The following is a 23,856-nucleotide window of genomic DNA, read 5'->3' as shown; positions in this document are numbered from 1 at the left end:
TCCCACTTCAGTCCCCCCCTCTGGTCGACTTGTCGACCACAAACATATCCTTTTCCTTATCTCCTCTTACTCCATATTTTAGTTACTCCTCCCAAGTGTCCATAGTGGTTGACATGGTCCTCAAATGACCAATACATAGACACACTTCCTCCCAGTGTGCAGTATACCCATTTCCCGATGTAGCTCCTTGGGTTTCTTGTGTTTTTGAGCTTCACGGATGGCGGGTCCAGGTGGTTGGTGATGATCTGTTTGCGCAGTTTTTCTCGTTCCTTTATTGTGTCTGTGTGCTGGCCATCATCAGTTGGCATCAAGGGGTGCATACCAACCATTTCGATCATTTCGTCTGTAGTGCGTGCTTTCCGGGCTTTCCAGAACCTTATGATCAGTGCAGCTCCAGCCAGTATTATACATCCAACTATAATCTTCAGCCCGTCCGACAGCCATGATGGCATCCATGACCATAACAATGAAAACCAGCTGTCATCCTTCTTCACTCCTTTACTTTCTTCCATCATTTTGGAGTGCATCTGGGCCAGTTGTGATACTGCTTCGGTGAGTGTACCATTGTCGGCATTGTTAGCAGGAATAAATGTGCAGCATGATTGTCCTATCTTTGCGCAAACTCCTCCCTCCATTGCTGTAAGGAGATCTAATGCGTATCTGTTCTGTAGTGCTACCATCCTCACTGCTCGCAGTTCCTCTTTTATTGCGTTGAATCCATTTACTGTAGAATTAATTGTCGTCATCAGCTCCCATCGGGTTATCTGGAGCCATTTTGCGTTTGCATAAGCTTGTAGTCCAGGGTGTATTATTGACGAGAAAAACATTGCTGCTCTGCTGAATAATCTGTGTTCTGGTGGGATTGAAGTGAGTGCTGTTTCCGACCTTCCCCATAGGTAATTTCCTGTCAGAGGTTCTCCTTGTCTCTTTTTTCTATTCAGGACATTATTGTTGATGTCGTTGTCTGACCCCCTCTGAGATTCTACCGATCTCTTCTTCCTCTTGTTTCCTTCATCCATTTTGGGGAAGTTCGCCATGTTCACATGTTTCTGGGGCACCACTAGTGATGGCACATTAATGTGTACCATTGTGCCTATACCATTCCACAGTGGGGGCAGGGTCTGGTATGCCTTATTTCCGCAGGCCCAGTAGTGGTCCATTAACACTGCTGTTCCTGCTCCCCCCTCTGGTAACTCTAACACGCTTGCACAGTTGGTGATGTATCCCACGTCCACATCTCCTCTGTGTTGGTAGCATAGCTTAGGTGCAGTCAGCGGCAGTATGCTCATTGGGTCTTCATCCTTCTTCATCCATGTCAGCATGGGTACGTACTTGCCCCATATCGTCCAACATCTGTTGTTGTGTTCATCTATGGTGGTAATATTTTCTCTTGTCACCATGTTGCTGCCAACCACTCCTATGTCCCATTTATTGTTCATGTATACCATCCCGGTTATTGTTACCAGTGGTCTTTCCCAACAGCCTTGTGTATCAGGAACTTCAGTGGCATACCAGTCACATGGTAGGTATTGTAGTGTTACTTTCTTCGTTTCTCCCTTTTCAGGACCACTTGTCATGTATCTGAACGCTTCAGCATGCAAACTGCTCTTGTGGTAACTCAAATATGACTTGAGGAAGTTGTTTTCGTATGGATATGTGTCGCGTGTTTTCCACACTAGTCTCACCACTGTTCCTTGGAATCGCCCTCTTGTTTAGAATAGTGCCAGGTATATTATATATCGTGCCGTCTTCTCTTCTATTTCTGTGGCAACGAATGTTCGAGAAGCGCTCATAGCGTATGGGATCAATGAGCAGACATAGCAGCTGTCTTCTGTTGTCTGTTTACCTATTTGGGTCATGTGCTGGTACCACATGTTGTTCGAGACGTGTGCTGAATCTGTTATGTAATTATCAATACCTTTATTATCTGAGTATGTGCTGCGTTTAACTCTACTTCCCTTATGTGGAGGGTTGCTAGTACCACTTGACGTAACACCTGTTGCAGCCGTGGGTGGGGGTACGTTAGGTTTGGGTGCAGCCAAAATATTGATAGCATAACTTTTCTGCCATACAGAGGCAGCCAAAAAACCAGTGATCATCAAAACCCCTATCATTTTTATTACAAAAGCTAGTCTCACCGGCTTTTGCTCTTACCTTGGTGCAGTCCGGCAGCTTATTCTTGCGACGTTAAAGTTGCCCGCCTGAAAATTCTCAATACGTTTGTTGTTATTGTTAGTTGTCGTTATCAAGCCCTCCCTATCAGGTAGTCGTTCAGTGCCCAGGCGAAGAGCTGCTCCCACGCCAATCTAAGCGATCTATCTCTTAGAGCAGGTAAGTGCTGGTGAAGATGGGGCATTGATTGTTCTATGGCCAAGATAAATGCGGTGTAGTAAACACGTACCCTCCTTCTTTTTAGGTACTTTGGCCTTTTTATGTGATATACAAATTGGTGTGATAGGGCTTCAGGGTAATTATCGTCTGAGGGTAGCATCTACTCCTGGGAAATGTACGCTGTCTTCTTAGCAATACAATTACACACGTTATCTGCATGTGCGAGAAAGAAAAAGAAAACATACAAGTGTTTACATGTGTATGTGCAGAAACAATGTCCTTCAATTGGGTGGTGGCTGTAGTGGGCAGGGGGCTTGTGGGCAGAGGGTTTGGAGCTCAACTGGCGGAAGTCTGTTTACTCTTTGATCTTGTGACCATGGGATGGGCGGTATGCAAATCACCAGTGTCTATTTCAGTACTTGTCTCTGGGGATTCTGGGGGGGTGACAGGGTATGGAGACACTAAGGTCGTCAGCTGCGGTAGACGTCTCCTTCTCCGTAGGTGATGCTGTCGCTGCTCTTCCAATGGCCCTGTCGGTGACGCTAGGGCGGGTCTGTAGTTTGCAGATCTTCACATCGTGTAGGTGATTCCAAGCACGCTTATCCTGCAACTTCACCGCTCTTGTAGATACCTCTTCTACCAGGTGGGGGCCAGTGAAGCGTGGGCTGTTCCACTTTCTATTGAAGTTGCGGAGTAGCACGTGGTCACCTTTAGCAATTTTGCACAGTCTTTCCTTTTCCAATTCTTTGTCGGCGTCTTGTTGATGACTTAGACCCGCCCTGCGTGCGCTCGAGCTGTTGAGACACAAACGCTACACTAGTAATCAAAGAAGACACATATTGGTACATTTCATCTCCAAGAACAGTTGCAGAGTTTTCATAGTCTGTGAATGCTCTTGATGTTGGCGTTAGAGGAAGGCTCATTTGACGTCCGGTCACCACCTCATGAGGAGTGAGGTGGTGTTCACACCCTGGTCTATTCCTTAGCTCAAATAGAGCTAGCTGAAGGCAATACAACCAACTCTTTGTTGTTTGCTGTATCTTTGCGATTGCCTCCTTTAATAAGCCATTCAGGCGTTCACATATACCGTTGGCCTGCGGGTGATATGCACACGCAAATTTATGCTTGATGTTCAGTAAGGATGTGATGTGCTGAAACATTTCATTAGCGAAATGCGGGCCGTTATCTGACCGCAGTACTTCGCACACTCCCCACCTGGGAAAAACCTCCCTCACTAGAAATTTAGCTGCTCTGAACGCGTCCGGATGTGAGCAGGGTCCTGCCTCAATCCACCTGGAGAATGGGCATACTACTACAATCATATACCTATTTCCTTGACCTAGGTTGATCATATCAACGTAATCAATATGAATGTGCAGGAAGGGTCCCTCTGACCGGGGTATTGCAGCGTGTGACCGGCCGTAAACTGTTGACATGTGAGGCAATTGCTGATAAAATTTGTTACATGAGAATTTAACTCGGTGCAGAACCAATCTTCCCTAATTCGTGCTGCAATAACTTCCTTCCCTGTATGAGCTGGGTGGTGGAGCTGGCTCAGTGCGGTGTTAAATAGTGCCAATGGCATGACCATATTTCCAGCGTTACCCTGACGCCATAGTGCGTCAGTTGGCGACATTGTACATCCTCTTTTTACCCATATTTCTTTTTCTGCCATTGGTGCAGCCGCTGTAATTCCATTATCTGTGTGGCTGGGAGGTGGGTGTACCCTTCTTTCACCAACATCTCTTTAGCTATCCCCCTACCCCTCCCCCCGGGGGGGTTCCATATCTCACCAAAATAAGCAGCATACTTTGCATGTGCGTTTGCTGCTTCATTCCCTTTTGAGATATGATCTTCTTCATTAGTGTGTGCGGGACATTTGACCAAAGCTACTTCTTGGGGATTATTTATTACTTCAATTAACTCGGCTAATAAGAGAGCATGTTGCACAGGGGTGCCGTCAGCTCTCCTAAACCCCCTTCTCTGCCATTTTGTAAACCCAGAGTGGACAGTAGACGTGACGTATGCGCTGTCAGAATATATAGTAACTCTTTTGTCAAAGCTTTCTTTCAACGACAAGATCAGTGCAAATAATTCTGCTGCCTGAGCAGAATAATGTTGTGGTAACTGTACACATTTCACCGCCACACACACCAATTCCTATGTCATTTTTACAACTGCTGCCCCAGTTCTCCTTATCCCATCACTCTGGTCTATTGTTGATGACCCATCAATGAACAAGAGCTCTCCTCCATCTAGCGCATCCTCTTCAACTTTTCTGGTACATGAGTACATTTCAGTAGTCTGCGTACAATCATGAGCATAGTCCCCTTCCTCAATAACTTCTGCTATAAACCTTGCAGGATTAACTGTGCTGCATCTAACAATAGATAGTTCTGGTCTAGATAAGATAATCTCATAACCTGACGCCCTCTGCGTGGTTAGTGTGGACTTAGGCTTGTTCAATATTGCAAATAGTGCATGCTCCACAAATAGTGTGGTTGGGCACCCCATTGTAATAGATGATGATTTCTCTACTGCGAAGGCAGCTGCGGCGAGGCCTTGTTCGCAAGGGAAATGGCCTAACATAACAGGATCCAAGTGACCGCTGTAAAATGCTACTGGCTTGTATCCCATGCTTGTTTTTGAGCCAATACTGCTTTCATTACTGCTGAGTCGCAATGTGACAAGATAAAGAACTGTCGTTCATAATCTGGGGTGGCCAGTACCGGAGCAGTTGATATTGCGTCTTTAAATTCGTCAAAGGCTTCCTTCATTTCCATTGTCCACCCCAATTTTTTCTCCCCTTTGTTTGCTTCTCTCAATGCTTCAAGTAGGGGTCCTATGTATGAGCTGTAATCAAATACCCATGCTCTACAGTAGTTGCACAATCCCAGGAACTGCTGCAGCTCCCTCACTGTTTGTGGTAATGGCGTATTTGATATAGCCTGTGCTCTTTGTGGTGCAATCTTTCTTCTGTGTTGGGATATCAGTTGACCAATGTATAATACTTGTTCCTGACAGTACTGTAATTTTTCTTTGTCTACCTTGTAACCCTTTTCAGCCAATATTGTCAGCATTTTCAATGAGTTCTACCTGCACCTTTTTTCGCTTGTGCTGCAAATTATGTCGTCAACATATTGCAACACTGTACTTTCCAATTCAATGTTTCCCAAGTCCATCTGTATTACTTTGTTGAAAATTGAGGGTGACTCGCAGTACCCTTGTGGTAACCTGGTGTGTTTCCATTTTGTGTTTCTGTACGTGAAGCTTGTCAGATCTTGTGAATCTGGATGCAGGGTTATTGAGAAAAAGGCATTTTTGAGGTCAATCACTGTAATTCGTGAGGCCTCTGCTGGAATTCCACATAATATGGTGGCCGGGTTTGCTGCTGTGGGGTATTCTGTTTCTACAATGTTGTTCAAGGGTCTGAGGTCCTGGATGAAACGCCAAGACCCTCCTTTAGCTTTGCGCACTGGATACACGGCTGTTACATGGTGATTCTGATGGTACCAATATGCCATTATTTATAAGGGCCGTTATTGTTTCATATATGCCCTCATCTGCCTCTTTTGATAGTGAGTATTGCTTCACTCTAGGGAGTATTGCACCTTTTTTCAGTTTAATTCTTACTCCCCCCGATACGTTTTATGCACCCCACGTCATAGGGACTAGTGGTCCACAATGATGTCGGGACTTTTGCCATATCTTCCTCGAAAAAGGGAACTGGGGTGGATGTGGGTGCTTCAAGTGCCATTGCAATTTTCTGTGCCACTTGTTTGTATGTCTACACTCATAAATACCATTTCACCTTCTTCCTTTTCTTCTGAAAAGAGCTCCTCGTCTGACACCTGGGTGAGCCTGCATCCCTCAGCTAGTGCTATCACTGCCCTCCAAGCTCTTCCTTCCCGGTCTTGGGCATGTACTGCGATGTAATCAGCAGTCGCTATAATGCTCTCCATGCTTACTGAAATCACCTTTCCTTCTGGTTCATTGGCTGGTGTTTCGGGTCTGAACAGATAGGCTGTTGGCCTCCTCCAGATCTTCCCTTCTATTCCTGGCAACCATGCAAATGCCATGTCTGTTCCATACTGGAATAGTTCGCCATCTACTGGCTCAGCCCTAATCACTGTCTGCCCACAGTATGCTTGCATAATTTGCCGTGCAGTGAGCATGTTTATTCCAGGAGTGGAACAAATTATGCCGTCCTCCGTGAAGGAGATTGTCATATTCAACCTGCTCATTATGTCTCTCCCAAGTATGTTTACTGGCGAGTCCCTTGAATATAAAAGCAGGACGGACATGTCATAATCCCCTATCGATAAGGGGATGTTATCAGTAAAGGGAATCAACCCCCTAGCCCCAGAGAATCCTTGGGTGTTCATGGCCTAAACCTGACATCTTAAATTTACCTTCCCTTATGCAAGACCGGGTTGCCCCAGTGTCAACAAGGAATGATAATTTTTTGTCACCTATCGTTACCTCTATGCGTGGTTCCTCCGCACTATTAGGTGTTATCAACAGGATGGGACACATCAAGGACCTCTGTGGGCTGTCCTATTGTGGGTATAATGATTGACCACTTCCTGTGTAAGGGTTGTGTCCCAGGACCGTCACCCTTCCCAGTTGTGTTTGCTGTAGCTGTGTATTGGTGGAGGTTACCTTATGGTCCTGAATTTGAGTGGGCTGCTGTACTTGCTGCACTTGAGGTTGCTGTGATATCGCTACCTGTTGTTGCGGTAGTGAATATGTCTGTGGCTGTTGTTGTGTTACTGTTGCTGCGTGTTGCCCGGTTGCAGTGCCTGCTGTTGTTGGTGACCCTGCTGTTCCCTTGTAGGCCCTTGTTGTCCCTGTTCTCCCCATGCTGGTGTGCCGGGTCTCATTCTACATGTGCGTGACATGTGTCCTAATAATCCACAAATACAACATACAGGTGGTTCCCTTGTCTGCCATGGGAAACTCCCTGAATTGTCCTGGTATACTGGTTGCCCAGTGGGGTAGAAACTTCTAAATCCTCCCCCTTGCTGTAGTGCGTTATAACCGTATCCCCTCCCCCTCATCATTCCTCCCCTTCCCCTGTTGTAATTATAATATCCAGCTCCTGATGTCGAGTATCCTCCTCCCATGTTAGTGGTGTATGGTGGGGGTGGTGGCAGCTGTTGTGCTATAATCTGTGGTGATTGTATTTGGGAGGGATCTTGTGCGGCCACTACTTGCGTGGGGTTTGGTGTCATTGTTGTAGGTGTAGTTATTAGTGCACCTTCCATTGTGTACTTTTTGAGTTTTTTCTGCACTAATTTAGCCTCTTCCGCTTTCCTGTCCTCTTCCTTTTGTTTCATCTTTTCTTGCCATGTCCTACAATGATGTACTATCGTCAGTTGTATTTCCGGCCAAGCCTTTGCTTCCATCCCCACTACTTTCTTCAATTGTTTCTGCACTGCCTCCGGGAGCCCTTGCATTAGTATATGATAAAATATTGCTGGTGTCTTGTCCCATTGTTCTCTAGTTTCCATACGCCACTTCTCTTGAATTTCCTGGATGTAATCAACAGGATCTTCGTTCTCGCGTATCTTGCGTGATGTAATTGCTCCTATGTCTGATGTGTCTGGGTATTGTACCCTCAGTGCTTGCCATAATGCATGTCTGCAGTTTCTCCAGCATGGGGTCTGGCATGGATTCACATGCTCATGAATATTCCCCGTCAGGCTGGGAATCCTTGGTAAAGAAAAAAACCAGTATCCGTTTCGTTTCTGATCTGTCTTTCGTAGTAATAACCAATCACTGGTCTCTGCGTCATACTGACCACAGCCAATGACTGCCCTCTACCTAAGCACCGCCTCTGGCAGCCATCTTCAGATTTTTACCGCACGTTCATGTGTTGGGATCCTCGTGCTATTGCTCTCGAGCGTTAGTGCTATTTTTTCACGTTTTTCTCAAAAACTTCGTTTTTTTCGGTCAAAAGAGCCTCAAGCTCCACCGACTCTCCATCCGATCAACGGGGACCCGTGTCGGATTCGTCTGCGCCCCTCAAGGGTGAAGATTTCGTCGAGCTACGTTTTTGGAGGACTCCAGAAGCTTCTCAGGCCCGGACATGGCCCAGGAGAAGGGAAGCTCGACGCCCGGAAAGCTGTTCAGGGTCTGCCCTGGATGCCAGCTGCAGAACGTCTTTAAGGAGGACGAACACTCCTTTTGTCTCTACTGCTTACATGAGGACAAAACGCACGTGGAGAAGGACTGTGCGTTTTGTGGCAATATGTCAGAGCGGACCATGAAGGACCGCCATCAACGCCTCGCCAACTGGCTGGAAGGGAAGAGCCCGTCAGGCGAGAAGAAGAGTAAGAAATCCGAGCGGTCTTCTAAGACCTTTGAGGACGCCCCGGCGATGGGGGTCCAACACAAGGCCAAGCACCGCGAGTCGGCTGGCACTGTGAGCGCCGAACAGTCGGGCTCTAAGGGCGCCAGGCAGGGCGCACCCTCCCCGGCACCTTCAGCCACGAGCCAACGCTCGGTCGGGTAAGAGGAAGGGCGAGCACCCGGCGAAGCTCCTGGAGAGGCCCCGGTCGAGCTCGAAGGCCCCATCGGAGGGGGAGCGAGGCAGTGTCCCCCCCCCCCCCCAAGGATAAGGCGGTGAGCGCACCTAAGGTGGTGAAGGCCTTAATCCATCCGGCCAAGCCCTCTATCGATACTGTCGCGGCGGCCCTGGCTCAGCCTGTGGAGGCTACACCAGTGGTGGCGATCTCGGGGCTCAGTCTCCCTGCCACCTCGGAGGGAGTCCTCTTTTGTGCCCATCGATAGGACCCCGTGAAATCCCCGGCGGGGAAGAAAAAGGGGGGGCAGGGCGTCGTCGTAGATTCGGCTTCAACCTCGGAGGAAGAGCTGATCGAGGTCTTAAGCCACGGCCTTGGCGTGGATGAAGACCGGCCCGTCGGGATGGATCCCGACGCAGGTGACGACATCGTCGAGGGTGCCGACGGGGCCCCTGATCGCCCGTCGGATTCCCCTCTGCCAGCGCCGCGAGACAACTCGGCGGCCATTTTGTTGGCTATACAGTCCTTATGCTCAGAGATAAGGACGAGACTACCGTTGCCGACGGAGGAACCTCTCCCGTCGGGGGATCCTGAACCGGGACGACTAGGTATATGACGAGGATCTACCGTCGTCACCTCCCACCAGGGCTTCTCCGCCCGACGAGATTGGATCGTTCCACTCCATGATCGCCAGGGCATCCGAGCTTTTCCAACTCTGCCCTGAGGAGAAGAAAAAGGAAGGATTCCTTTATCAACGGCGCGAGGCCAAGAGGAAGACTGTCCTCGCGGTGCCTCTACTGGACGACATTTGGGATGAGGGCCTCGCCCTCCTCAAGAACCCTTCCACGACGCCAGCTAGAAGAGACCGGTACGAGAAGAAGTACCGGGTCCCGGACGCGGCCCCCCTGTGCCTCCGGGCGCAGCCTACCCCGGACTCTGTCGTCTCTGCGGCGGCCAGGAAGAAAGCAGGGGGGGGTTGCGGCCTCCACATCGACTTCCCCACCGGACGGCGAGGGAAAGAAATTGGACGCTATGGGACGCAGGGTCATCTCGTCTGCATCGACGACGATTAAAGCGGCCAACGCCTTGGCTATCGTGGCCCGCTACGACAGGGAGCTATGGTACAAACTGGCTCCCCTGCTGGACTTCCTACCAGACGACAAGAGGGCGGATGCCCTGGAGATCCTACAGGAAGGTGAGGTGGCGTCGGACCACGCCATCACTATTGCGACGGACATCGCCGACACTGGGTTTCGCCAGTTGGGCAACGGCGTGTGCCTTAGGCGGCGTGGATGGCTCAAGGCTACAGACTTCCGTCAAGACGTACAGACCAGAGTCCTGGACATGCCGTTCGATGGGAACAACCTGTTTGGGAAAACAGTGGACGATTCCCTTCAGGCCATTAAAGCGGACACTGAGACGGCCCGGGCCTTTGGGGTTCTGCAGCAACGACGGACGCCCTTTCGGAGCAGCGGAGGCAAGGGCGCCTCCAAAGGTTCCGGCGGTGGTTTCTCCACCTACCGTCAAGCGGCCCGCTCGTCGTCTCAGGAGGCCTACAGAGGACGAGGCAAGTCTGGCGGACCCCGCCGTCGTCGCCAAGGAGGTCAAGGCGGCAAAGCCTCGTCGAAACAGGATTGAACCGGCCGTGGGGTCGGGCCCCCACCGAAGCACCCCGGTGGGAGGCTGGCTGGCGAGCTTCGTCAGCGTGTGGGAGTCCATCTCCACGGACCGTTGGGTGCTGGACGCCTTAGCCCGGGGCCACGCGCTCGAGTTTCAAAGAAGGTGCCCGCGCGTCCCCCCCCGTGGCCAGGAAAGAGCTTCACGTCCCTCAGCTTCTCCTGGAGGTAAAGGCGATGCTCAGGAAGGGCGCCATCGAACTCGTCCCAAAGAGGCTTCGGGGCTCCGGAGTTTACTCGAGATACTGCCTCGTGAAGAAGAAGACTGGAGGATGGCGCCCCATCCTAGACCTGCGACGTCTGAACAAGTTCATCAAGGCGCAGAAGTTCCGGATGGTCACCCTCCAGCACGTCCTGGGTCAGCTGGAGGAAGGAGACTTCCTGTCGTCGTTGGATTTGGAGGATGCCTACTTCCATATTCCCATCCTAAAGGGGCACCGAAAATTCCTCAGGTTTGTGGTCCAAGGGCGTCACTACCAGTTCAAAGCCCTCCCCTTCGGACTACGGTCGGCACCCAGGGTATTCACCAAGTGCCTTGCACCGGTGGCGGCGCAGCTGCGCCGCGAGGGGATCCACGTCTACCCCTACCTGGACGACTGGCTCATCCGAGCCAAGACGAAGGAGCTCGCCGTGGAGCACACGGCAAGGACCGTCCAACTTCTCACGGACCTGGGATTCTCCGTGAACTACGCCAAGTCCCACCTGGTACCCGCGCAAAACGCACTGTTTCTGGGAGCGAAGCTCGACAGTGTCCCTTCTGGCCTCCCCGTCGGAGGAAAGGACCAGGTCCATCCTGGGCAAGGTACAGCGGATGTTGGTTTCCGACGCGGCCAAGGTGAGGTCCATCAAGTCCCTCCTCGGAATGATGTCTTCTTGCATCTACCTCATTCCCATGTGCAGGCTCCGGATGCGCCCGTTGCAGGAGTTCCTGGACGCGCGCTGGATCCAAACGACGGGCGGCTTCGAGGAGAGGATCACACTCGACGAGAGTTTCCGCCAAGCGGTCCGGTGGTGGGGCACCCGCGCGCATCTGACGGGGGGCATGGACTTCCAGACCCCAGACTACCAGGAGACCGTGACCACGGATGCCTCCCTGTGGAGCGCACACCGAAAATCTGCACGCGAGAGGCCTTTGGCTCCCGACGGAGAAGTCCCTCCATATCAACGTCCTGGAGCTCCGTGCAGTGTTCTGGGCCCTCAGGTCCTTCCTTCCGTCCCTCAAGGGCAAGGTGGTGAGGATCTTCACCGACAACATCACCACCATGTTTTACATCAGGAAACAGGGCGGAACCAGGTCCCCAGCACTGTCCAAGGAGGCGCAGGACCTGTGGCATTGGGCCGTCGCCCAAAGGATGTTTCTGGTGCCGTTTCATCTGGCAGGGATAAAAAAACACCATCGCCGACTCACTCAGCAGGGAGCTGCGCTCGTGCCACGACTGGGAACTACGGCAGGATCTAGTGGATCGCCTCTTCCGACGGTGGGGCACACCCCAGATCGACCTGTTCGCGACGGCGACGAACTCCAAGTGCCGGAGGTTCGCCAGCAGGTTTCCCCAGGCGAGGAGCATGGGCGATGCTTTCTCGTTCCCCTGGGAGGGCCTGTTCCTCTACGCGTTCCCTCCTTTGCCACTGCTAATCCGGCTCGTCAACCAGCTCAAGAGGTCACGGTGCAGGATGATCCTCGTCGCACCTGCGTGGCCGAGGCAGATATGGTTCCCGGACCTTCTGGACTTGTCAGCGTCCCCGCCAATCAAGCTGCCGGTGGACACGGATCTACTCTCCAGGGAAGGAGGCGCCATCCTCCACCACGACCCGAAATCGCTGAACTTGCAGGCCTGGCTCCTGCAGCGCTAGAGTTTGGGGGATACGACATACCGGCTGACTGCAGAGAGGTTCTTGCAAAGGCCAGGGCGTCCTCGACTCTTAAATGCTACGGACACAAATGGAAGAGGTTCTCTGTCTGGTGCCACGCACAGAAGATTAACCCTCTACGGATTACGGCTCCCCAGGTACTGCCGTACCTGCTGACGCTGGCCAAAGCTGGACTGGCACACGGGTCCATCAAGATTCATCTTGCTGCGATCTCCCGATACACCAGAACCACGGGCCGGACGTCCTTGTGGTCTCATCGTCTGGTGAAAGAGTTCATGAAGGGACTGTTCAGATCGTTCCCGCCGGTGAAGGCTCCGGCCCCGGCGTGGGAGCTCAACGTGGTGCTGACCAAGCTCATGGGACCTCCGTTCGAGCTTCTGCACTCGGCCCCGTTGAAGTTTCTGTCGTGGAAAACAGCATTTCTTGTGGCCATCACCTCCGCACGACGGGTGGGAGAGATCCAGGCCCTTTCCTGCAAGGCCCCGTACTTGACTTTTCACGACACGAGGGTAGTGCTCAGGACGCACCCCTCCTTCATGCCCAAGGTACCGTCGGACTTCCATCTCAACGAACCCTTGGTGTTGCCTGTGTTCTTCCCGTCGCCTTCGTCGCCGGCTGAGAGGACTTTGCACTCGCTGGATGTGGCTAGAGCGCTGAAGTTCTACGTGGACCGCACAAAGTGTTTTCGGAAGACGTCACAACTCTTTGTGAACTTTGGACCTGTCAATCAGGGGAAGGCTCTCTCGAAGGCTTCCATTTCCAGATTGCTCTCCGGCTGTATCATGTACTGTCATCGGTTGGCAAACCGACCGCTGCCTGGCCGTCCGAGAGCCCATTCCACCAGAGCGATCGCAGCTACCACGGCGTTCCTTTCTGGTGTGCCCCTGCTGGACATATGCAGGGCTGCTACGTGGAGGTCGACGCACACCTTCACGAAATTCTACTGCGTCGATCGGGATTCCAGGGAGGAGTCCAGGGTCGGCCAAGCAGTGCTGCGCAACCTGTTCGCCTGAGGTGAGCCTGGTGAGGAGGTAAGATGCTTAATGTTGAGTTTGATGTAATGCTTAATGTTGAGCCTTTGCCACCTCCCGTGGTTGTGCATGTGTACTGCTATGTATTCTTTATTCATGAGCATGTGAATCCATGCCAGACCCCATGCTGGAGAAGGAACAAGTTACTTACCTGTAACTGTTGTTCTCCAGCATGGGTCTGGCATGGATTCACATGCGAACCCTCCCGCCTACCCCTCTGCGGCTCTTCACTTGGTCATACTGCCACTTCACGTGCTTCCAAATCTGAAGATGGCTGCCAGAGGCGGTGCTTAGGTAGAGGGCAGTCATTGGCTGTGGTCAGTATGACGCAGAGACCAGTGATTGGTTATTACTACGAAAGACAGATCAGAAACGAAACGGATACTGGTTTTTTTCTTTACCGAGGATTCCCAGCCTGACGGGGAATATTCATGAGCATGTGAATCCATGCCAGACCCATGTTGGAGAACAACAGTTACAGGTAAGTAACTTGTTCCTTGCGAATGGCGCCCCGTCGTGTGATGTGTTTGTTATTGTGACCCCGGGGAAGCCTGCTCTCTTCCAGATGTCATCTGCTGCATCCCCCAATATTGATATTAGTAGGCCCTTCACAACTCCTACTGCCAATTTCTGTCCTGCGGTGTGTTTTTCCATTTCATATATCCATTTCCCCGCACCTCCACTTAATGATGGGAGCCTGCACTTTATATTTTCCTTGTCTGCATGCTTCCAAGGGACGTATTGTGGTCTAACCCCTCCCCTCTCCAAGAGTGGCATTAGGTTGTGTCCTATCTGACCCCCTGGGTTCCCCAGAGTCGAGTCCGTATACCCCTCCTCTTCTTCCGTGTCGTCTACATCGTCTGTTATGTTCATATTTCCCCTGCTCGTAACTGTTTCTCCTCCATCTCTTCTCCTTCTTTTATCATTTCCTTTATTTGATGTGGGCGTGTGTACTCGTTCTTCCAGCCTGCGTCCAGGGAGATCTCTAAGCCTGCCAGCGTAGGGTGTGTTCTCGTGAGGGGTGGGTGCGGGTGTAGGTGGGCATGTTGCACGGGATGAGTGTGGGTTAGTGGAGCATGTTGGACGGGATGATGAGGGTGTAGCTGCACGTGTGTGCCTTCCCGCCATTCCTTGCTCTTCTCCCTCACTTCCCCCCAGTTCTTCCTTTCTTCTGCAGGCCCATGGTGATTCCCTGTTAGTCCGGGTGATGTACAATTTATCTAAGCTTTCCCTTTCCCTATTTCTTCCTTCCCTCTCCATTCCTCCTTCCTCGCTACAAAAGTCATCCAGGAGCGACAACCCCAATCTGTCTTTTTCCCCCGAATCGTCACTGTTTTTAAATCTATTAAATCCGTTCCTCCCGTTTCTTCTTTACCAATTGCTCCCCTTTGTGCTGACGTTGTTGCTACTTCTGTGTCTCTGCGTACATATCTCCTTACTTCACTCTCTCCTCTCCTCTTTCCCCTTCTTTTTTCTCTACTATTTCTCTACCTATTTCCTCTTTTCTTTATTAATTCCTCCATTACTTCACTGCTCATCTTTTCCAATAGCCTTTCCTCTTCTCTCTTCCTTTCCCATCTCTCTTTCCCGCTCTAATATGCTTTCTATCATCCTTCCTTCTTCGTATTTCTTTGTCGTTTCTGATAGTATTTTCCTCTTCCATATTTCCATATTTCCTTTTCTTTCTTCTTCCTCCCTTTTCTTGTCGCTCTGTGCTGCTCGAGATACCCTTTCTGCTGCTGCCTTTACCCTTTCAGATTCTCTTTCGTTCTTCAGTTCGTTCCCTCATTTTTTCCAACTCATTCTTACTTTCTTTCCTTTCCCGTCTTCTCTCTTTCCTCCCTCTTAAGCTGTTTGATCAGGGTATTTTGCTCATTCCTTAATTCTGCTAATCGTTCCTCCAAAATCTCGTCTTTTTCTCGTAACAGCTCATCCTCCTTTCTTTCCCCCCTTCCCCTTTCATCTCGCTTTTACTCTCATTGTCCTCGTCCATTTTCCTTACTACCTCCTTCTCTTCTCCTGTTAATGAACCTCGCAATTTTAATACCTGTGCAGCTACCCACTCATCGTGTCCTATTGCTGCAATTTGTTCTTCGCTAGTCTTTTCCCCTCCCGTGCAGGCATCTTAGTATAAGTTGACCCTGCCGTACTTGTCGGCTCCCCTCCCGTGTAGCCACCTGTAGCTGTATATGGTGGTGGGCTGTATGCCGGATTCGAGTACCCCTCAGCCGCCCTTAATTGTTCTCTCACTATTTCTCGTAGTTCCGTTAAAGGATATAACCCCCTTCCTCTTTTTTCACTACCTTCGCTAGGGGCATGTCGTCGCCCTGTTCCTTTTTTATTTCTTTTTCGTTTAGCTTGCTACTCTTTTCTCCTCCCTCTTGTCCTTTCCCCGTGCACTGTGTGCCTTCACTCTTTTTCTCCATTCTGTTCTTCCTCCTTAACCTTCTTCTCCTCCTTTGTTTCCCCAAAAGTGAACATTCCGTTTGGTCCTGGTCGGGACCCCTGGAACATTCTCCATAAGTTAAACACCTCCACGTGGTGTGTCAACTTCTTCCCTTGTATGTGTTATGCAGATGGGTCAATAGTGAGTGTTGTACATATGGGTCGAAACTGCCATTAGGCGGCCATGGTGTCGTCATTTTGTTGTCTGTCCCCTGTGTCCATTCTATGCTGTATTTAATCAGTTTCTCCCTATGGGGTGACAGTGTTTTACATATATGCTGTAGCGGGGTAGTGAGGGTGTTCCCCCACCCTCCCAATCCTGTCCCGTATGACATAGTAGCACTGTGTTATCTCCCTTGATATGGTAGCGGTTATCTTGCTAATAATGAACGCTATACAATTTCAGACGTTTTATCTGGCCACGTAATTTTGGGGACTTGCGATCGTCCGCTAAAAGAAAATAGTAAAATATAGCATTTTCATTTATATATTCTTTTCTCTGTTTTCTTCTTACACCTAACACAGTTACGGCCCCCTACCGCCGAGGCGCACGTAGCCCCCTGCGGCTGCGTGCCCTGTGTGACGTGCTTATACAGCCGTCCCACTTTATTCCACCCCTCCTCCTCTTTCCTCACTTGTCGTGGCCGGCGTTCTCCGTGCGCAGCCACGTCCCTCTCTTCACCTTGCCCCGATATAATCGTTACCGTTTATCTCCGTCTCCACTCCCTTACCATTATTCTCTTCCCCACCACTCTCCAACAATGCCTTGTGCTTGAGATATCCTATGAAAGCCCTACTGGTGACGTCACCGACCTCTTCCAAAACTACTGGTAAGTTCTTTTCATGTTTCAAAAGTTCGAAATAAGTTTGCTATCTATCCCCGTTAACCCCACAGCTGTCCTCTTGTCACGCCTGGAACAAAGTAATCAACAATATAATCAGACTGCGCACGCTGCGTCGCCTCGCGTGATATACGCCCCTCAACAGGAGGGCTTAACCAGCCAATTATCTTCCGTATTAGGCAACCAGCTAGCTAACGCCTACAGGGAAACATCATTTATCTATCGAGTTTCTCTGCTCGATCAATAGCGATCCTCATCTACTCATTGATCAATAATTGCCAATTCGTAGGAACACACACACACACACACACACACACACACACACACACACACACACACACACACCCCCCCCCCCCCCACCCACCCTTACAGGTGGTCGCGACCTAGGCCAATCAGTGTTTACGAGCGGCCGCACGTGATGTTTTTGTGCTCCGCCCACCCTTCTTCGTAACGTAGCGGACTGCTCTCGCACTTGTCCAGCTACCATTCACTTCACCGTCAACACTAATGTATCAAACCTTCGCCGCGCACCTTGGTAACACCTCCCACCTCCCGTATTCTTTTCCTCCCCCCCCTCCCTCATAATTTCACATTGCTTGTTGGGCGTGGCATACTCACCAAGTTCTCTTGATGCGGGGCCGCTCTACTGCGTGCACCCCTCCAAGCGGCTCGCCACCTCCCCTCGTCTGGACCACGTCTTGACAATCGACAATCGCGGGCGGGATACTTCTCAACCGGCTCCCGGAGGCCAATATCCGGATTGCGCTGTCCGGTCTTCTCGCAGTTCCGCGATGGTCCTGTAGTCCTCAAAAAGGGGGCAGCGGCAGAGGGGGCCGCGCCGCCGGGCCTCCTCGCAACGAGAGCACTCGGAAAAATAAAATGAAAAGGCAGATCTTAAACAGATCTCAGCGGTGCCTCCAACTTGTCGGGGGGGGGGGGGGGTTTCGCCCGGGGTCGGCTGGGCCTTCCGCGGACCTCCGCGCTGGGCGGCCCCAACTCCTCCCGCGTATCCCAAAAATGAGTATGAGACACACACAAGAAGCAAGGTGTTATTGCTGTTTATTGAATAACGGCAGGGATGGGTCTAGGATCGTACGCGTCCGTCCTGACTCTTGAAATTCGTGGGGCTCGCAGTCCCCTTTTTGCCTCAGTATGACGCGCTACTTGCGTCACCTGGGAAAGTTAGCAAAAAACCTATCGCCACTCTGGATTGGTCCCTCGAGTGGTAGGGTTAGTATAGCATACGTATAGAGAACGCTGTTAGTGGTTAAGGGTCAGTCAGGTGGTATACTTGGGTTGTCCCTTCTATTAGATACTTGAAAATTGTTACACGAAGACCCCTAATGATTGGCTATGGTTAATGGCGTCAGTGATGAGTGCCCCATGTTCCGATTGGTCCACTCGCGAGCCCCCCAGCCTGGGACCATCGTTGTTCCTAGCTCGCGGTGTACCTGTCATTTGCAACAATATGTAACTGTGTTTGTGCAGACAATGCGTGGATTTGCTCATATGCCCGAGAGCAGACCATTCCCATCGATGTAGGTGTCCATTGGGTCATTTCATTGTTGCAGCCTGTGTCTCAAACGTGGGACCCAGGCGACTTCTCCCTCCTGGGTCTGGCACCCTGTCAGGTTTGGCTTGGTCACGTGAGGAGAGACCGTGGTTGAGACAGAATTCTGCACATTAAAGTTGTATTTTCCACTGTGTGTCTGGCTTAGCTTGCAGGTGCGACCTTGGCTTTGGCTTGTGGCATGCGAGTTGCAACATTGCCCCCTTGGCTGTCAGTTCTCGCTGGGCTCATTCTGCAGGGTCAGCAATTGTACTCTTGCTCGTTCAATGTTCGTGGTGGCTCTTGCTTGCGGCCTACTTGGGCCTGGTGCATAGGTGGGGATGTTTAATGCACGGCACTTTAAGTTGCGGTATCACATTGCTTCATAGGCAGTATCATGTCTTCGTTGTATTCATCACAATGCAAGGGTTAGGAGAAGGGTCAGCAAGCATTTTAGATGAGTGCTGTGTGCGTCTTGCGTTTCTGCATTTTGAAAAACCTATGTGAAAAATAATAGATACGCGTCAGTGGGCGTGTCCGTCACCTACGTCATAGCACTGAATGTTCTTCGTGTGGATTGGTGTGGGGGTGTCCAGTGTGCATGGTTGCACGGGTGTTCTGACAGTTGGCTAGGTCGTCATGGCATCTCTACGATGTGTTTATTTACTGTTGAAAGGTTTATTCGAGTTCATCCATGCCGCAGGTGTCGGCTTGAGCAGGGCAGGCTGGTGGCCAGGCTGATGGGCACATCCGTATGTTCCTGTACCAGGGTATTTGTTCGTCTGGTAGATAGGCAAATTCATCTCGTGGCGGGTGTCTGGGTTGCAATCCTCTAGGCCAGGGGCACGAGGAGATTGGGGGGAGTCTCTTGTCCCATTCTCCCACTTCAAAACCCTGGTGCACCAGTATCCAGAACACCCTCGCCAACAAAATCACAGGGCTCCAAACCTAAATTGAGGACAAACGACAACAACTCTCCAGTAGTAAATCTACCAGTCCAAGTACACCACTACCCACAGACACTAACGCAGGCTTCACGTTCAAAAAGGTAACTCTACTAGATGTCCAAAAAATCATAACCTCTAAAATCCCCTAACTTCAAAGAGGACAGCTGCACCGCCGAGATTATTATAGATGCAGCTAGAGATCTATCCCCCTTCATCACTAAACTAATAAATCTATCCTTCTCCTCTAATTCTGTACCCAGCAACCTGAAACAATTGTGGGCACTCCCACTTCTAAAAAAAACGATCACTAGATCCGGCCATTCCAACTAATTAGACCCATCACTTCGGTTCCATTTTTGCTAAAAATCCTTGACAGTTGCCTACCTGCAAATTCAGGATTATCTAGAGACTAACCAACTGCTAAGAACACGTCAATCTGGCTTTCGACCTCAACACTGATCAGAAACTGCCCTTGTTGACCTCAAAAGTCAGATTGATATTAAAGATGAAGGTAATGCTGCCATCCTAGTCATTCTAGACTTTTCAGTGGCCTTCGACCTGGTCGACCATAAAATACTCTGCAACCACCTCTCATATGCAGCTCACTTCTCCTCCTCAGCTGTCATGTGAATTCAATCCTTCTTGGCTAATAGAACCATGAGGGTTTTTTCATCAGTGGCAGCAGCAGATCCCATCCCTATTACTTGCGGTGTCCCACAAGGCTCTTGGGTTCCCCCCACTTTGTATAACATATTTACAAAGCCTCTCTGACAAACTGGACCATCTGGGTGTCACCTACACCAACTACGCAGATGACACCCAGATACTCCTCACCAGCTCGGGTAACTACAGTGCTGACGTCACCCGGATTAACAAAATCTTCTCCATCATTCAGGCATGGATGTCCACACACGGCCTCTGCTTGAATGATGAGAAGACTGAGCTTCTCCTTGTCAGGTCACCTAATAACCTGCAGAACCTCAGCCCCAATTAAAATAACATGATCATTGATGGGAACAGAAATCCCATTGTTAATGTGAAAACCCTTGGCTTTTATCTCGACGCCAATACCAACCTCTCCAAGTTAATGACTGCCTCAGCCACTGGGAAATTGATCAGGGCCCATAGACCTTTCTTATCCACCAATAGCTGCCTCATGCTGGCTAGGGCTCTCATACAGTCTAAATTGGACTATTGCAATAGCCTGTACCTAGGTGCTAACCAATCCATAATCGACAAACTACAGGTACTCCAAAACAATGCGCTACGAGCAGCATTAAATGTCCCCAGGCGAGAGCACATCACCACCAGAATATCCTGCAAATGGCTCTCTATACAGCAAAAAAATGACTTAAAAACCATATGCCTTACAAAGACCTAAACCATCTAGCCCCACCCTATCTCACCAACAAATTCACCCTGAAATCGGCCACTAGAGTCACCAGATCCTCCAATACTCTATGCCTTACAGTGCCTAGATTCACCCTAAAAAGAGCTGGAGGGGCTAGCTTCACGGTCCTGGCCTCCCAACCCTGAAATACCCTACCACTTAACATCAAATCGATTGAATCCTTTCAATCCTTCAGGAAACAAGTTATTGGATGGTTACTGGAGAAAAACTAACTCTACCGTCTTCTGTCTCCTATGCCTGACGATACTGCCTTACCCTAACTATCTAACTATCTTGATGCTCATTGTAAGCTGTATAAATTGTACAAGTTGCACAAATGTAGAACTGTACATTGTATATATTTTTGTGTAACGTGTCCGGGAGCTCCCTTTTACCTCCTGGGTCTGGAGCGCTATATAAATAAAATAAACAAACCCCCATTTACCTTTCAGATCCGCCAGGGGACCTCTCCGGTGGTGATAGTGCGCGGTACAAATATCCTTTAACATTAACAGTTTCTGGTACTTCCGACCTGCACTTATCAACATCACAGATTTTCCACATCTGCCTCCCTACTGTGCCACTAGCATGCCCAAGCCTCTTTAGCCATGAGCAACAAGGCCAACATTCTTGGCAGAAGGGTGCTGTGGAAGACAACATTCCTTACACAAAACGTAAATGCACATTTCATTGACTTGCTACCGTTGATGTTGAGCAGTGTTCTTTCTTATGTGCAAGTGAAACAATTGAAGGTAAATTAGCAGCGCAACTTTCTCCATAGTTAATGCTGCCAGTCCCCATCATACACAGTGTATACAAAGTTGGAGTTTTCTAAACATTGCTCTTTTGATTTGCCCCCCTAAAACCCCAGCCCCTTTTCAATGTATTTCCCCAAAAAAACAAAACTAACGGCAGCAAAGCTTTCTTGCGCATGACTCTAAACAGCATGACTTGTCCTGCTGGTGTGAGGAGTACTTCAGCGAGCATGCTTGTAAAAGGGAGTCTGTTTTTTCAGCAAATGAAGACCTGGGTTCACATTGGGCATGCCAATTGTATTAACGCATTTGACTCAACCAGATGTTTGTTTGGCGCAGATTTGAAATGGGCAAATAGAACAGTATTTAGGATGTTTGTGTACCATTTCTGTCGCATGTAAGGCATGCCAGGGCTTGAAATTTTGGGAATAGTTGACTAAAGATGTTTGTTTTTTGATTTATCCCCCCAGCAAGAAAAGGAAGAGCAGCGTCAGTTGGCTGTTACAGCTTACTTGAAAAGCTCGCGGAAGGAGCATCAGCGCATTCTTGCCCGCCGCCAGACTATTGAGGAGCGCAAGGAGCGTTTAGAGAACCTGAACATTCAGCGGGAGAAGGAGGAGTTGGAACAACGAGAAGCTGAACAGCTGAAGGTGCGCAAGGCAGAAGAGGAGCGCTTGCGCCAGGAAGCGAAGGAGCGCGAGAAAGAACGGATCTTGCAGGAGCATGAGCAGATCAAAAAGAAAACTGTGCGGGAGAGGCTGGAGCAAATCAAGAAGACTGAGCTGGGAGCCAAGGCCTTCAAGGACATAGATATTGAGGTGCGTTTCTTTCCACCTATACACTTTGCTTCAAGCCCCCTATCCTAGAAACCTTTTCAAATTAGTCTGCTCAGAAATGTTTTCACTTGCATTGTTTTAGATGTTTCAAGTCCGATTACAAGACGGTCAAATCAATTTTATGATGGATCACAGTGGTGCTCTTGGTTACAATGTGTGGTGCCACAGGGCTTAAGCCCTGAATGTTTCCGCTTAATCCTTCAACCAGTTAATTGTGCTGCATCTGGATGTACATAGTGATTGCATGGAGATGTCAACCTGTTTCATTGCCAGCTAACCTTTCTTGCAATGCTGCTACATATGTTCATGCCACAATGCAGTTAAGAGTACCAATGTTTTATAAACAAAGCAAGTCCTCTGAATCAAGTCATTTTTTTTTGTCTTTTATTGCATTTGTACTACCTGTTAGACAAGACGCTAATGTTATTGTTGGGGAGTTCTACAAACGTCCATCTATGGTAGTGGTAGGACTAGAGAAGACTCCCTCTTAGATGTATAGGTTTCCAATTTTTCGATTTGGCCAGAATTTCCCAAAAGGTTTGGTAGCAATGGCTGAGCAGCCAGGCTTAGTCTAGGAGGGAAGAGGGCTGTAGGTTGGCACACAGGACTCGGAGCATACAAGGGGGTTCAAAGAAACACTGACACTAGTAATTTATATAAAAATAACATTGATTATATATACAGCCTTCCTGCCTCCCTGAAACTTGAGGAGAACCATCTTCGGTTCCGGAAGCACCTCAAAACCTTCCTCTTTGCTTCTGCTTTCTCTCTCCCTCTCCCCTGCTAATTATTCATTGAAACTGCACTGAACCTGCACCTTGGCCACTCACCGACCTCGGTCCTTGGCCCAGCCACTCTCCACTTGCACTGCCTCCCTGGCAACCCCTGAACTGCGGGACTGTCTCTGCATCCCTTACAGCCCCCCCCCCCCCCCCCAGCACCTGTCTGCACTTACCTTGCACTTGCCACCAGCTGGCCCTATTTATTATTTATTTTTTATTCTACTTACCCTGTTCAGCACTTCCCCCTCTCCCCTTGCACTTTTTCCCTTCCCCCTACCCCTGCACTTGCGCGATCTGAATGACACCTGGCCTAGTAGGATCGTTGTCTTTCCCCCCTGTTCCCCTCTCCCTGCCTCGTCACGCCTTGAAACACTTGTGTATAGGTGCGTTACAAATGCCATATATCACATCAAACTAAGGTTAAGGCTGTTAAGCAAGTTAAGTACTCATCACAGTAGAATTAAAGGTTGTATCCTTTACAACAAAATAGAATAAAAGGAGGCCCACTTTAAATTAAATCAAAGTAGTATACAATCAGTGTTAAAACACTTGTGTCGGGTAAGCAAACATTTAGATCACTCTGGTAACTTAACCAGGCTTCAGAAATCCTACCCTATACTGGATGCTATGTAGAGATTCAAGTAGGCATTGGTGGTCTAGCGACCAAGGTTATGGATGAATGAAGCAGGTGAGTAATTGGTAGGCAAGTTCTATGAATACGTGTTAGGGAGATTTCAGTTGTATGCTTAATTCCCTCTCCCAGTGAGACCCCCAGCACTTTATGCTGGACCTCTGGACCTTTTTCTTGCTATACTGAATGAGGGAGTGGGGCTTTCCTCCCTCATTCATTCTTGCATGCTCTAGCCACGAGAA

At 49.7% G+C, this 23,856-nt stretch overlaps 1 protein-coding gene and 1 non-coding gene across 2 annotated transcripts in view; both read left to right on the top strand.

Annotated features, from left to right (window-relative positions):
* EIF3A (eukaryotic translation initiation factor 3 subunit A) overlaps nt 1-23,856 on the top strand; it is an 812,143-nt gene that overhangs the window by 298,869 nt on the left and 489,418 nt on the right. The window contains exon 12 of the mRNA XM_069611926.1: nt 21,836-22,183. Coding sequence (XP_069468027.1) covers nt 21,836-22,183 — 348 coding nt within the window. The remainder of the gene's footprint in view (nt 1-21,835; nt 22,184-23,856) is intronic.
* Nucleotides 21,289-21,420, top strand: LOC138475016 (small nucleolar RNA SNORA19). Its single transcript, XR_011269218.1, has one exon. It is a non-coding gene; the product is annotated as a small nucleolar RNA SNORA19 (small nucleolar RNA).

The sequence above is a fragment of the Ambystoma mexicanum genome, chromosome 8, assembly GCF_040938575.1.
Source record: "Ambystoma mexicanum isolate Mex_15411 chromosome 8, UKY_AmexF1_1, whole genome shotgun sequence".
NCBI classification, from domain to species: Eukaryota; Metazoa; Chordata; class Amphibia; order Caudata; family Ambystomatidae; genus Ambystoma; species Ambystoma mexicanum.
The sequence above is the reverse complement of the archived record's forward strand: the minus strand, read 5'-3'. Positions and strand labels throughout refer to the sequence as shown.